This window comes from Geotrypetes seraphini, chromosome 2 (genome assembly GCF_902459505.1).
Source record: "Geotrypetes seraphini chromosome 2, aGeoSer1.1, whole genome shotgun sequence".
NCBI lineage: Eukaryota > Metazoa > Chordata > Amphibia > Gymnophiona > Dermophiidae > Geotrypetes > Geotrypetes seraphini.
Genome location: NC_047085.1, coordinates 236,906,102 through 236,920,288, shown reverse-complemented (window position 1 = coordinate 236,920,288; position 14,187 = coordinate 236,906,102). Strand labels below are relative to the sequence as shown.

Here is a 14,187-nt window from a genome sequence, read left to right as displayed (position 1 = left end):
ACAATTGCAATATAAATATGGCATTAATAAATTGCAAAGTTTTAGATGGTTGCAATTGAAGCAGGCCATTCAGGCAAATGAATGGAAAACCCTTAACAATCATTATAGTTTGGAGTTCTTATGCTTTCAGGTAGACTTTCTGGGTCACCAGGCCGCACAGTGGTATAAATTGATAAGTGGATTAGTTAAAAAGAAGCCTAAAAATAGATATTTGGAGCATTGAGATCAAGCATCAGATTACTGCGTCTCAATGGCCACGGATTTGTTCTTGGAGAATGAGATCTACAGTCTCCGCATTTATGAGACAAACTTGGTGTTTTCTCTTACATAGAGCTTTTTGGACCCCAATTAGATTACAAAAGTTGAATAGCTCTAAGTCTAATAGATGTTGGCATTGTAATCTTGAAGTAGGGACTCTAGATCATTTATTATTTTCTTGTCCCTTTATTTTAGCCTTTTGGAAATCTATTTGGGAGTCAAATAAATTGTTTATTGGAAAACCATGTGGCATTATCTTATGATACAATTCTATTCGGAATATCAATGAGGACACAGAGTCAAATTTCGTCTAACAATAATAAGGTTTTATTGATCATGACAGGAGTCGCCATACAACAAATCACATTTAATTGGAAGAACTGGAATAGACTCAATTATTGCTTCTGGTGGAATTAATTATGTCACATCTATAAAATGGAAAGAGCAATTGCTATACAAAGAGGAAACTATAATAATTTTAATAAAATCTGGGGGCCATTGACAAGATATTGTAATGAATAAATACCATTTTTCCATTAAAAATGCAATAAGAAGAAAGGGATGGGGAGGGATTTTATAATTATATTAAATATTTAGATCAATAATAAAGAATATTGTATACGAGCTTTGTGAACACATAGGTTATAGTTGGATTGGGAGGGAATGGGTTAAAAATTTTAATGTTGAATATGATAGAGATTCAAGTGTTGTATTCAATTCAATTTAACTGTTATCTATTGTTACACTTGTTGTAAGATGTAAAATGAATAAAGATTTTTTAAAAAAAAAACAACTTCTGCAATACTTTTCCCACCTCACCTGCGTCGAGTCAGGGGATGTCTGAGTTGAAAAAGACCGGTGCCGGTGACTGGTAGGTGTCAGTTCCTGGTCAAGCAGTGGCAGCACTGATGGAGATTCCACGGCCAGCTCAACCGGTGTTTAAGGTTCAGACCGGACTGGCACCGGTGGAGTTGATGTTGACATGGGAAAAACTTGAGTCGGGAGCAGAATTTGTAGCTGGTCCCGTAACTCATCCCTATGCAATTACTGAATCTGTTGCTTCAAAGTATGCACCAGTACCGCTGGCTTCTTTGCCGGTACCTTTGGTGCGGTTCTATGCTCCAGCGATGAGGAGGCCGAAGTCGAGGCACTCACCGAAATCAGAGCAGAACGTTTTTGGGGTTTCTTCAAGGTCGGCAGGACTTGGCTCGCTGTTGCTTTGACCTGAAACCCAGAGGGGGTAGGGGAAGGCTTCCTAGCCAGCTTACCCACTGTGAGTTGTGACACCAGAGTTAACGTTGGTGGATCCACCCTCGGAGTCATCTTAGTTGGTGTTGGAGATGAACTGGGCTCCATATCCATTTCAGCACCGAATAGTAGCCTGTGCTGAAGTAACTGTTTTTTACAGTGCGTTTCTGAAGGGACGAGCAGCGGGAGCAAGAGTCGGCACAGTGCTCAGGTCCCAGACACTGCAAGCACTAGCGGTGAAGGTCGGTTAAAGAAATGGCCCAAGCACAGCAACTGCACTTTTTGAAACCCGTTGACGGGCGGGACATGGATGAGAAGACAGCTGTTGACAAATTGAACTCTATGGCGAAAAGAGTCCATAAAGCCCTAGTGGGCCAAAGCCCGCGGCTGGAAAATGAAATAGACTTTCTTTTTTTATTTCTTTTTTTTTAAAGAAAGAACGATATAAAAAGAAACAAATTATGACAAAAAAGTCACAAGGCACTCGCGCATGCACAGTTTGGGCTACCGCAAATTTTCTAAAGTCTTAAAGTGGCGATGCATTTTTAAAGTGGTCCATACCGGGGCTCCGTTGACATCACCCCATACGTGAGAATATGTTGCCTGCTTGTCCTGGGATAATCACTTAACCCTCCGCTGCTTCTAATACAAACTTACATGTACCCTAAGACAAGGAAAATACATACTGTACACCTAAGTTTAACTCACAGAAAGCAATGTTACTTACTGTAACAGTTGTTATCCAGGGACAGCAGGCAGCTATTCTCATTAGTGGGTGATGTCATCCGACAGAGCCCCGATACGGACGTCTCACAAACATATTTTGCTTGAAGAAACTCAGAAGTTTTGAGATGCCCGCACCGCGCATGCGCCAGTGTCTTCCCGCCCGATGGTCCGAGCATGTCTCCTCAGTTCAGGTAGCTAGCAGAGAAGCCAACCCAGGGGAGGTGGGTGGGACGTGAGAATAGCTGCCTGCTGTCCCTGGATAACAACTGTTAAGGTAAATAACATTGCTTTATCCCAGGACAAGCAGGCAGGTATTCTCACTAGTGGGTGACCTCCAAGCTAACCTCAATGGGATGGAGGGAGAGTTGGCAACTTAGGAGAATAAATTTTGTAACACTGTTTGGCCAAACTGTCCATCCCTTCTGGAGAAAGTATCCAGACAATAATGAGAGGTGAATGTATGAACCGAGGACCAAGTGGCAGCCTTACAAATCTCCTCAATCGGTGTCGATCTGAGGAAGGCTACAGAGGCTGCCATTGCTCTGACCTTATGGGCTGTGACCTTACAGGGAAGGGGTAATCCAGCCTGGGCATAGCAGAAAGAGATACATGCCGCCATCCAGTTGGAGATGGTGCGCTTCGATACAGGTCGTCCCAGCTTGTTCGGATCAAAGGAGACAGAAAATTGAGGAGCAGTTCTGTGTGGTTTGGTGCGATCCAGGTAGAAAGCCAAAGCACATTTACAGTCCAGAGTATGAAGAGCTGATTCTCCAGGATGAGAATGAGGCTTTGGAAAAAACACTGGAAGTACAATGGATTGGTTGAGATGAAATTCAGAAACCACTTTAGGCAGGAATTTCGGATGAGTGCGGAGGACAACCTTGTCATGATGAAATACTGTGAAAGGTGGATCCGCCAGTAAGGCCTGAAGCTCACTGACCCTGCGAGCAGACGTGAGAGCCACTAGAAAAACTACTTTCCAAGTGAGAAACTTTAGTGGAGCCTTGTTGAGAGGCTCAAAAGGAGGTTTCATAAGCTGAGAAAGGACAACATTAAGATCCCAAACCACTGGAGGAGGTTTGAGAGGAGGATTGATATGGAAAAGTCCTTTCATAAATCTGGAAACCACAGGATGAGCAGAGAGAGGTTTCCCTTGTAGAGGCTGATGGAAAGCCGCAATAGCACTCAGGTGGACTCGTATAGATGTAGACTTGAGATCAGACTGAGACAGGTGTAGAAGATAGTCCAATACGGAGGATAGGGAGGCTCGCTGAGGCTCCTTAGAATTGGAAACACACCATGAAGAAAATCTAGTCCATTTTTGGGAGTAGCATTGACGAGTAGCAGGCTTCCTGGAAGCCTCCAAGACATCCCTCACTGCCTGGGAAAACTGGTGAGGAGTTACGTTGAGAGGAACCAAGCTGTCAGGTGGAGAGACTGCAGATTGGGATGAAGTAGAGATCCCAAATGCTGAGTAAGAAGTGAAGGAAACACTGGAAGAAGGAATGGCTCCCTTCTGCTGAGTTGAAGTAGAAGGGAGAACCAAGGTTGTCTGGGCCACCGAGGAGCTATTAGAATCATGGTGGCATGGTCGGATTTCAGCTTGACCAGAGTCTTTTGAATGAGAGGGAATGGAGGAAACGCATACAGAAAGCGATTCCCCCAATCCAGCAGAAAGGCATCTGCCTCGAGGCAATGAGGAGTGTAGATCCTGGAGCAAAACTGAGGCAGTTTGAAGTTGTGGGGAGCCGCAAAGAGGTCTATCTGAGGCGTCCCCCACTGTGTAAAGATCTGATGAAGGATCGAGGAATGTAGTGTCTATTCGTGAGGCTGGAGGAGACGACTCAAGTTGTCCGCCAAGACATTGTCCTTCCCCTGAATGTAGACAGCTTTGAGGAAGGCGTTGTGACGAACCGCCCAATCCCAGACTCGGAGAGCTTCCTGGCAGAGGGAGGCCGAGCCCGTGCCCCCCTGCTTGTTGACATAATACATGGCGACCTGATTGTCGTGAAGCAGATGTTGAAAAGCTTGAAGAGCATTGAAGATGGCTCTGAGCTCTAGAAGATTGATTTGATGGAGTCGGTCCGCAATGGTCCAGAATCCCTGAGTGCGAAGACCATCCAGATGAGCTCCCCAGGCATAGGTCGATGAATCGGTTGTGAGAACCTTCTGGTGGGGAGGAGTGTGAAACAGCAAACCTCTGGATAGATTCAAAGAGGTCATCCACCAAAGTAGAGACTGCCGAAGAGCAGGAGTGACTATGATGTGTCGAGTCAACGGGTCTGACACCCGAATCCATTGAGAAGCCAGGGTCCACTGAGGAATTCTGAGATGGAGTCTGGCAAAAGGTGTCACATGAACTGTAGAGGCCATGTGGCCCAGGAGGATCATCATGTGTCTCGCTGAGATGGACTGGCGAGAAGACACAGACTGGCAGAGATGAAGAAGAGCATCCATGCGCTGAGGAGGAAGGAATGCTCTGAGTTGAATGGTATCCAGGACCGCCCCGATGAAGGGGAGAGACTGGGTAGGCTGTAGATGAGATTTGGGGAAGTTGATCTCGAAGCCCAAACTCTGCAGGATGCAAATTGTAGCCAGGGTCGCCGAAATGACCTCTGGAGCTGAGGAGGCCTTGATGAGCCAGTCGTCGAGGTAGGGAAATACCTGAAGACCCCTGTTCCGGAGTGCAGCGGCCACCACTACCAGACACTTCGTGAAGACTCTGGGAGACGAGGACAGGCAGAATGGGAGCACTCGATACTGCAGATGTAGATGTCCCACCCGAAATCTGAGGAACTTGCGAGAGGCCGGATGAATGGGAATGTGAGTGTAGGCCTCCTTGAGATCCAGAGGGCTCGACGGCCCGAAGCCGAAACAAAGCCTGAGCTTCCTGAAGAAGAAGGGCGGTCTGTGTCAAGTTGGAAGGATACTCTCTTGGAGGGTGGACCGGAAGGACCCGATGGAATTGAAGAGCTTTGCCGAAATCTCAAAGGCATCGTAAGAGGATTGCATCAACTGGAGACGTAGCTGGGACAGCGAGGCCACTACTTCCTTGAATTCGAAGCGAGCCTGAGACTCAATGTAAGGTGTGAATTTCCGAAGCACAGGCAGGAAGAACTCCAAATAAGTTGCAAAATGAAAAGTATAATTCAGAACTCGGGAAGTCATCATCGAGTTCTGGTATATTCTCCTCCCAAACTTATCCATTGTCCTGCCCTCGCGACCCGGAGGCACCGAGGCGTACACCTGGGACGGATGAAACCGCTTGAGGGAGGATTCGACCAGCAGGGATTGGTGAGAGAGTTGAGAGCCCTCGAACCCTTTGTGATGAACCGTGCGGTATCGTGCATCCAACCTGTCGAGTAGTTTATGTAGAGGCAGGCGAAGAGACTCCGCAGGAGGATTAGGCAAATGCATGGTGTCGAGGTATTCTTTGGAGTACCGAGAACCGGTGTCCAAGGTAATGTCCAGGTCATCCGCCATCTGCCGGAGGAAAGAAGAAAAAGACAACTGATCCGCCAGAACAGGCCTCCGAGAAGGACTGGACGAAGTCGAGGCCTCGGGATCCACAGAGACCTGGGATCGACAGGGGGAATAAGAGGTACACGGTTCCTCGTACTCCAGCCCCTGCGGAGGAGACATGTCTGACGAAGAGTACTCCAGGCGCGGCAGCTTCTTCTGCGGTGAAACTTCAGAGTGCCGCGAGGAGTGCCGTGATGAATGCCTGGACTGATGCCCCTCTCGGTGTCTGGAGGGGGATCTAGAATGACGATGCTTAGCATGGTCCCCCGAAGCCTCTAGCGAGTAGATGGGACTTGAGGCCGTGGGCGAAGAGGCGGAAGATTCGATGCCTCTCGCGATGCAGTCCAGGCCTGGTAAGGAGTGCGGAAGAACTTTTCCTGAGACTTGCGATGCCCAGGGCTTCGATTACCCGAAGAGGGATTCCAGACCTCTTCGTGTGGAGGCGTGATGGGCTCTAAAGGGGGCATGTCACTAAAGGAGGCCTGCCTCGAGGTACCGGCCGCCATACGCCGCTCCTCCTCGCCAAGCAGCGAGACCGACCGGCGAGGAGGAGGAGGAGGGGGCGGTCCGCCCCCTGGAATCGGAACCGGGAGGTCACCCTGGATGGTGGCAATTAACTTGGGTCCCATGGTTTGCATGAGCTCGACAAACTGAGCCTCCAAAAGGGACCGCAACGAAGCCGATATGGAGGGATCCGCACCGAAAGGGTCCTCCAGCACGGTCTTCGCGCTCCTTCGTGGTCGAGTGCTTTTGCTTGGAAGCTTTCGGCACTTTGATAACCACGGGTGGAATGGTAGAAGGCGGTACCTGATCCGAGGAGACGGAGGAAGGCACCGGCGCCGAAGTCGGGGTCGAAACCGGGACAAACGAAGCCGGCTTCAGGAGACCCGGAGCAGTGGCGGGCTTCGCATGGGCAGGCGAAGCGGCAGCCGAAGTCGAAGCTAAAGGCTCTTTCGCAGCTTCCATTTTGAACATTGACTCCCACAAAAAACAGTGACGCTTAAACGCCCGCGCTTAAGAGTGGAACAAGGCCGGCACGATTTCGGGAAATGTTCTGGACCAAGACACTGCAGGCAGCGTCGATGCGGGTCCGTCAGCGAAATCGCGCACTGGCATTTGCTACACTTTTTAAAACCGGTAATTGGCCGGGACATAGGCCGAAAAAGCTCCGCCGCGCGATCAAAAGAGCGGGGCCTGAGCCATGCGGCCGACCCGGCCGAATCGCCGGAAGAAATTTTTTTTTTTTAAGAAAAAGAAATAAAAGAAATAAAACACACGATAAGAGTAAAAAGAACTCAAAACCGCGGCTAGTTAGAAGGCAAAAAACGGGAATTCAGTCAGCGCAGAATCGAAGTAAAACTTCTCAGCTCCGCAGAAATCAAAGAACTGAGGAGACACGCCCGGACCATCGGGGGGGAAGGCACTGGCGCATGCGCGGTGCGGGCATCTCGAAACTTCTGAGTTTCTTCAAGCAAAATATGCTTGTGAGACGTCCATATTGGGGCTCTGTCGGATGACATCACCCACTAGTAAGAATACCTGCCTGCTTGTCCTGAGATAAAAAATGGTATGAACTAAATGCTTAATTTAAAAATATATACTGTATATTCCAATATAGTCCCCTGATAGCTCCATACACTTCATTCATTTTTCATGCAAAGACTTTAACCTTTTTGAATAGAATTCTTCTATTTGACCTTCAAACCAGGACATCACAGCTTCCTTGACATCTTCATCACTTGAAAACCGCTGTCTACGCAGAGATTTCTTCAAAACTCAGAACAGAAAATAATCTGAGGGAGCCAGATCAGGACTGTAGCGTGGATGGTTCAGCTGATGAAACCCACATTCTCAGATGGCAGCCTGTGATTTTTGTGACATGTGCACCGGCACATTGTCATGAAGAAACGGCATGCCTGCTGTTATGTTTTCCTCGTCTTTTCTCCTTGATTGACTCCCGCAAAGCGATCATTGTGTTGGCGTTAACTCTCCCCGGTTATAATTGTCTTGTGCGGCAGGAACTCCAGAAGCAAAGTTCATCATCCCAGAAGACAGTTGTCATGAATTTTCCTGCAGATTTTTCTGTCTTGAAATTTTATTTTACTCTATTGGACTGAGATCTCTGTGATTGACCCAAGTCTCATCTCCAGGCACCAAACACTGAAAAAAATTCACATGGTCTCCATGGAGCATCTCCAAGATCTCCTGACAGTACTGGAGCCTCATAGCCTTCTGACATAGCATCAGCATTCTTGGAACCCATCTTGCACTAACCTTGGACATGTCTAACTTTCATGAATTATTTTCTAAACTCTACCTGCTGAGATGCCCATTTATTCATCTATTCGGGAAACCTTAATTTGTCTGTCTGATAAAATTAAATCCTCAACTTTCTTGCACATTTCTGTGGAAGATGCTTCTACAGGCTGTCTAGTGTGAAGGTCATCTTCAATGGACTCTCTTTCCCACTTAAAATGCTTGCTCCAAAATTTTTGCTTTGTAGGATAATGGGGCAGACTCACCATAAAATGAAGTCATGCATTCATGGGTCTCCTTTGGCTTTTTCCCTTCTTTTGCGAAAATATTTTTCACTGAACGGAGCTCCAAATCTAGCAGTTTCTTACTCGATTGGCACAATGACTCTTCTGACATTCTGTCTCTTGGAATGTTAAACTCGCACTGAGCCACAACTGTATATGAGTAACCCTGAGACGTGTCACAACATGCACAGATTTGTTTCAACACTTGTTACTTTCTTTCACACTTGGGTAGATAAATTATTGAATGCCACTCATAAATATAAAATTCACCCTGCCAGCTCTGCACCCAATCCCCCACTCCTTGCCAAGCTCTGCACCCTGTCCCCCCTCCCTGCCAGGCTCTGTACCCTGTCCCCCCTCTGGCAGTCAAGTGGTAGGCCAGGACAGGGCAGGCAGGCCTAGTGGCTGGCAGGCAGGTAGGTAGGGACAGGGCAGGCAGTCTCCGAGTCCCAGTTACTAGGGGGAGCCACTTGGCCAATTTCATCTTTTATGGACAATGTGCAGGAATGCATCAAGGTTCCTATATAGGACCACAAATCCCAGAATTCAGCGGGGCGGCACCTTATAACCGAGGGCTGACGTCAAAGCCTCCTGTCAGATGCTAGAGGCATTTGGACCAGGCTTACCAATGCACCAGCTGTAGTCCCAGGAGGAAATGAGACGGAACTGGAACTTCTCCTTTGAGCCCTTCAGCTTTCTGCACTCTAGGTACTGCTGCCTTCCCGAGCCATCTTTGTCAAGGCCCTGATAGAGAAGCTTTAACGATTGCAGGCTCAGGGGTCTCATGTCGATGCCAAACTCCTTGGGTTTAGTGGAAGGCTCCCGCGGTGACGGAGTCTGGGTCTCAGCCTTCTCCTCTGGGGCTTGCATCCAGGTGGCACCGATTTCGGGTAGGCCGTGCTTGACGATGACGACAACTTCGCGTCGCTTGTGGGCGGCGGGAACCCCCACTTTCGGGTAGTCCTAGCCGTATTTGACCTTCCAGGCGAGCGTCATGTGCATCTCCTTCTGCAGCAGCTCATGCCAGCAATTCTGCATGCAGGTATTAAACAGGTCCCTCATCCTGCTGCGGGGCCAATGCAGGGGCTCTTCGACGGTGGCTCCAGTGGCGGTGGAAGACACTGTTTATGGAACATGTAGCTCTGTGCGACCTGGTCTCCAGGGAAACAGAGGAAGGGGTGGGGAGAAGCGCGAGGAGGGAGGGTAAAAAAGGGGGGGCGAAGGTTGTGCTGCGATTAAAAACAGGTACAGGGGGTGGGGGTTGTGGTATTCGCTCCATAAGACGCAACCTTATTTCCACCCACTTTTTTGGGGAAAAAAGTGTGTCTTATGGAGAAAAAATACAGTAAGTGAATTATATTTGATCCCAATTATCTGAGAAGTTAGGTTGGATACACATTCATTAGAGATCTTGAAAATCCCACTCCTAGAATAGAAATTTGTATTTATGTTTATCAGCTTTCAAAGTATCTTATGTTAAGATATGATATAAAATAAGATTGCAAGTCCTTGTATATACCTCTTGCCTTTTCTTCAGATCTTCCTTTGCTGCTCCAAAACGTTTTGATAACCGGGCAATTTTAGCCTATGGCAGATAAACATTTTATTAATGTAAAATGATAGAAGTAGCAATATTTTGACAGGTTTACTTATTAATAGCAGACATTAAAGTCATAAATGTGCAGGATTAATAAATAATACCTACCATTCAAACATTAATTTGAGGCAAACCTATAACAAGAATATCCAACCTTTAGAGTCCTGATATTAGGAAATCTAAATTAAAAACAAACAATTCAGCATTTAAAAACATTTAAATAAGTCTTGAAAGTTGCTTTACACTCAGAAAATGAAGTTACTTACCTGTAGCAGGTGTTCTCCGAGAACAACAGGTTGAATATTCTCACAGCTGTGTTAGCATAAAAATATATAAAAGATTCTAGCAGCTCTGTATTGCACACATGCAGGTGCTTTCCCACCCAACATGCAAGCATAGGCCCCTCAATCTTATAACATAGCTGAAAGTATACAACTCCAAGGGGAGGTGGAAGAGTATGTGAGAATATTCTGCCTGATGTCCTTGGATAAAACCTGGTTCAGGTAACTAATTTTGTTTTCTCCGAGAACAAGCAGGCCTCCTATTCTCACAGCTGGGAATCTTAACTACCAGGCTCACCGAAAACAACAAGGTTAGGACAACAGGGACTCGAAATGTTCAGACATGTTCAAGAAACTATCATTGAGGTATAGCCTGGAACAGAACAGAAAATAGGGTGGAGGGATTGGATTCTAGACACCAAACAAATTCTGCAGGACTGTAACGAAACTGGCTATCAATTTGGAAATGAGATATGTGAACTATCTAGTAGGCCAGTAATGAGATATGTAGACTATCTAGTGGGCTTTAGTCCATACCATATAGAATGCTAAGTCTTGCATGCAGTGTAAAGTGTACAGTAAGCTTTTGCCAGAATAAGCATGTGGTTTTGGGAAAAATGTTGATAGAACTATTGACTGGTTAAGATGGAACTCAGTCATGGAACTCAGTCTGTTCCGGGGAAGATGGCCGAATCACTGATCAGGGAAGGTATTAATGAGCATATAGAAAAAAATAATCTGATGAGATCGAGCCAGCATGGTTTCTGTAAAGGCCAATCATGCCAGACAAATCTACTGCAGTTCTTTGAGGGGTTAAGTAAGCAATTGGAACAAGGTGACCCAGTAGACATTATATATCTAGATTTCCAAAAAGCCTTCGACAAGGTGCCCCATGAACGCTTACTGAAGAAACTGTGGAGCCACGGGGTGGAAGGGGACGTGCACAGATGGATCAAAAATTGGCTGGCGGACAGGAAACAGAGGGTAGGAGTAAAGGGGCACTACTCTGACTGGATAGGGGTCACAAGTGGTGTTCCGCAAGGGTCAGTGCTGGGACCACTGCTGTTCAATATATTTATTAATGATCTAGAAATGGGGACAAAGTGCGAAGTTATCAAGTTCGCGGATGACACAAAACTCTCCAGCAGGGTCAGAACTGTTGAGGAATGCAAAGAACTGCAGAGCGACCTGAACAAACTGAGGCAGATGAGCTTCAATGTGGAGAAATGTAAGGTCTTGCACATAGGGAAAGGGAACTCCATGTACAGCTACGCGATGGGAGGGAGGGCACTCGGGGAAGGCAAACAAGAAAAAGATCTGGGGGTATTGGTGGATAACACAATGAAGCCGGCGGCGCAATGTGCAGCGGCCTCAAAAAAAGCGAACAGAATGTTGGGCATTATCAAAAAAGGTATCACTACCAGAACGAAGGAAGTTATCCTGCCACTGTATCGAGCAATGGTGTGCCCACATCTGGAATACTGCGTCCAATACTGGTCGCCATACCTCAAGAAGGACATGGCAATACTCGAGAGGATCCAGAGGAGGGCAACGAGGATGATAAAGGGTATGGAGAACCTTTCATATGCCGAACGGTTAGACAGGCTGGGGCTCTTTACCCTGGAGAAGCGGAGACTGAGAGGGGACATGATAGAGACTTATAAAATCATGAAAGGCATAGAGAAGGTGGAGAGGGACAGATTCTTTAGACTAGCAGGGACAACTAAAACAAGAGGTCATTCAGAAAAACTGAGAGGAGATAGATTCATAACGAATGCAAGGAAGTTCTTCTTCACTCAGAGGGTGGTGGACACCTGGAACGCGCTTCCCGGAGAGGTGATAAGACAGAGTACAATTCTGGGGTTCAAAAAGGGACTGGATGACTTCCTGGAAGCGAAGGGGATTACAGGGTACAGATAGAGTTACCTTACAGGACATTGAGCGAATAGGGTATGGATATTTTAGGTTAGGTAGGGAACACTTTCAGGTCATGGACTGCCGGGCACGATGGACCCCTGGTCTGACCCAGCAGAGGCAATGCTTATGTTCTTATGTGCTTATGTTCTTATGACTTTAGGAAGGAACTTTGGGTGACTGCAGAAAACTAGTCTGTTATGATAAAATATAGTGTAAAGTAGATCCGTAATTAGATCCCAAAGCTCACTGGCCCTGCAAGCTGAAGCGACAGCCACCGCGTCAAAACAAGGAATCAAGTGGTTCAAAAAAAGCGCTCATCAACTAAGTGATAACCATGTTGAGATCTCACAACACAGTAGGACAGTGCTTGAGATCATTCTCTTGACTCTTAAAAGCTCTCCCCCTTCTTCCCACTTCACCATGTTTGAGATCCAACGTGTAGCACAACAAAGAAAAATGGGGAGACCCAATGATCCACAGTGAAAACAATCCACCGATGAAAACAAAAACAAAAACTGTGGATACAGATGTTCTGGAGATAATTTATTAAACACTGACATATAAAAACCATGAAAATTCAATTTAAAAAGTACAATCCAACCAGACTCTACACGGTCCGTGTTACGGCGAACACGCCTTCACATACAGTATTTTTTATCATTGTACTTTTTTAATTGAATTTTCATGGTTTTATATGTCAGTGTTTAATAAATTATCTCCAGAACATCTGTATCCACAATTTTTATTTTTGAGATCCAACGTGCCTATCTCATGCTTTCTTGAATTCAGTCCTATCTCCACCCCTCTTCAAGAAGGCTATTTCACGTATCTGCAACCCTTTCTGTAAAAAAGTATTTCCTTAGATTACTCCTGAGCCTATCAACTTCATCCTATGCTAGAGACACTGCATTAAATGGATAAGTAAAAGATTAAATACTTTTTGTTTATTTATTTATTTGAAAACAGACAAAAGTAAAATAGTAATGAGCATACAGCTATATGTAATCAGAAGGCTAGGATATAAGCCTAAACAGATCACATATGTTGATGTATTGAGGGCTTATGTGCCGTTCTGCAATTGAACCCTTACCAGTGAGGTTTACACTTGTGGGAATTTCAATTTTGCCTCACTGTTCCATCTTCAACATTCTTGTAATGTTAAAGGGAACCCTCTGTTTTACATGATGAGAGTCGGAAAACAGTCCAATCTCCATGGTTCTTTGGAGGACAAGTCCAGAAGGAAGAGAAACCAAAACTGTCTCAGCCAATACGATCACAAACAGGAAAGAAAAAACCTCTATACAAAACCTCTATTTAAAAAAGGAGCAGAGGATGACCAAATAGAAAATCCTATTGTGATGGTATTAACATAGCAAACGTTATTTATTGAAAATAAAACTTGTACATTACATCCAAAGGGACCCGACATGGGCTATGTTTCGGCATGTCTGCCTGCATCAGGGGGCCCAACATAATCTGAATTTTTACTTGCAATGTAATCTGGTCAACTGATATACAACAACATAGGAAAAGATATACAGTGAAATGCCTTGTGAATTTTAGTGTTTGAGTGAGCAAGTTGAAAGTGGCTCAAAGGGAGACTTCATAAGTATAGAGAGACCAATATTGAGGTCTGAGGCGACAGCAGGAGTACTGATAGTACAAGATCATCTCATTGATGAGTTAGTTTTTAGGCCTGAATTGGAAAGGTGAAGAAGGTATGGAAGGAAGAGGCAAGTGATTTGGTCTAGAGAGTGAATATCACACCAAACAGTGAAACAACATCGCTGTGTGGAAGGTTTTCTGGAAGATTCGATAATAGCCGACATTGGCAGAGGCATCTATCCATTTGGAAAGAGGTACCATGCTGTGAGCACTAATGACCACAGACTGGGATGGAGAAGAGATCCATCGTTCTGTGTGAGCAATGTGGAAAACAGTTGAAGTGTGACTGGTTCATGAACTGTAGGAAAAGAGGAAACCATAGCTGGCATGGCCAATGGGGCGTTATGAAGATTACGGTGCACTAGTCTTAGTGAAGTTCGAGTAGAGTTTCCATGACAAGAAGTATTGGAGGAAATGCATATAGGAACTACTT

The 14,187-nt window shown here is 45.9% G+C and overlaps 1 protein-coding gene across 8 annotated transcripts in view; it reads right to left on the bottom strand.

The window, feature by feature from the left end:
• Positions 1 to 14,187, bottom strand: part of ATF7IP (activating transcription factor 7 interacting protein) — a 353,654-nt gene that overhangs the window by 136,578 nt on the left and 202,889 nt on the right. For all 8 annotated transcript variants that reach the window (XM_033935226.1, XM_033935228.1, XM_033935229.1 and 5 more), the window contains one exon: positions 9,814 to 9,879. In XM_033935226.1, coding sequence (XP_033791117.1) covers positions 9,814 to 9,879 — 66 coding nt within the window. The remainder of the gene's footprint in view (positions 1 to 9,813; positions 9,880 to 14,187) is intronic.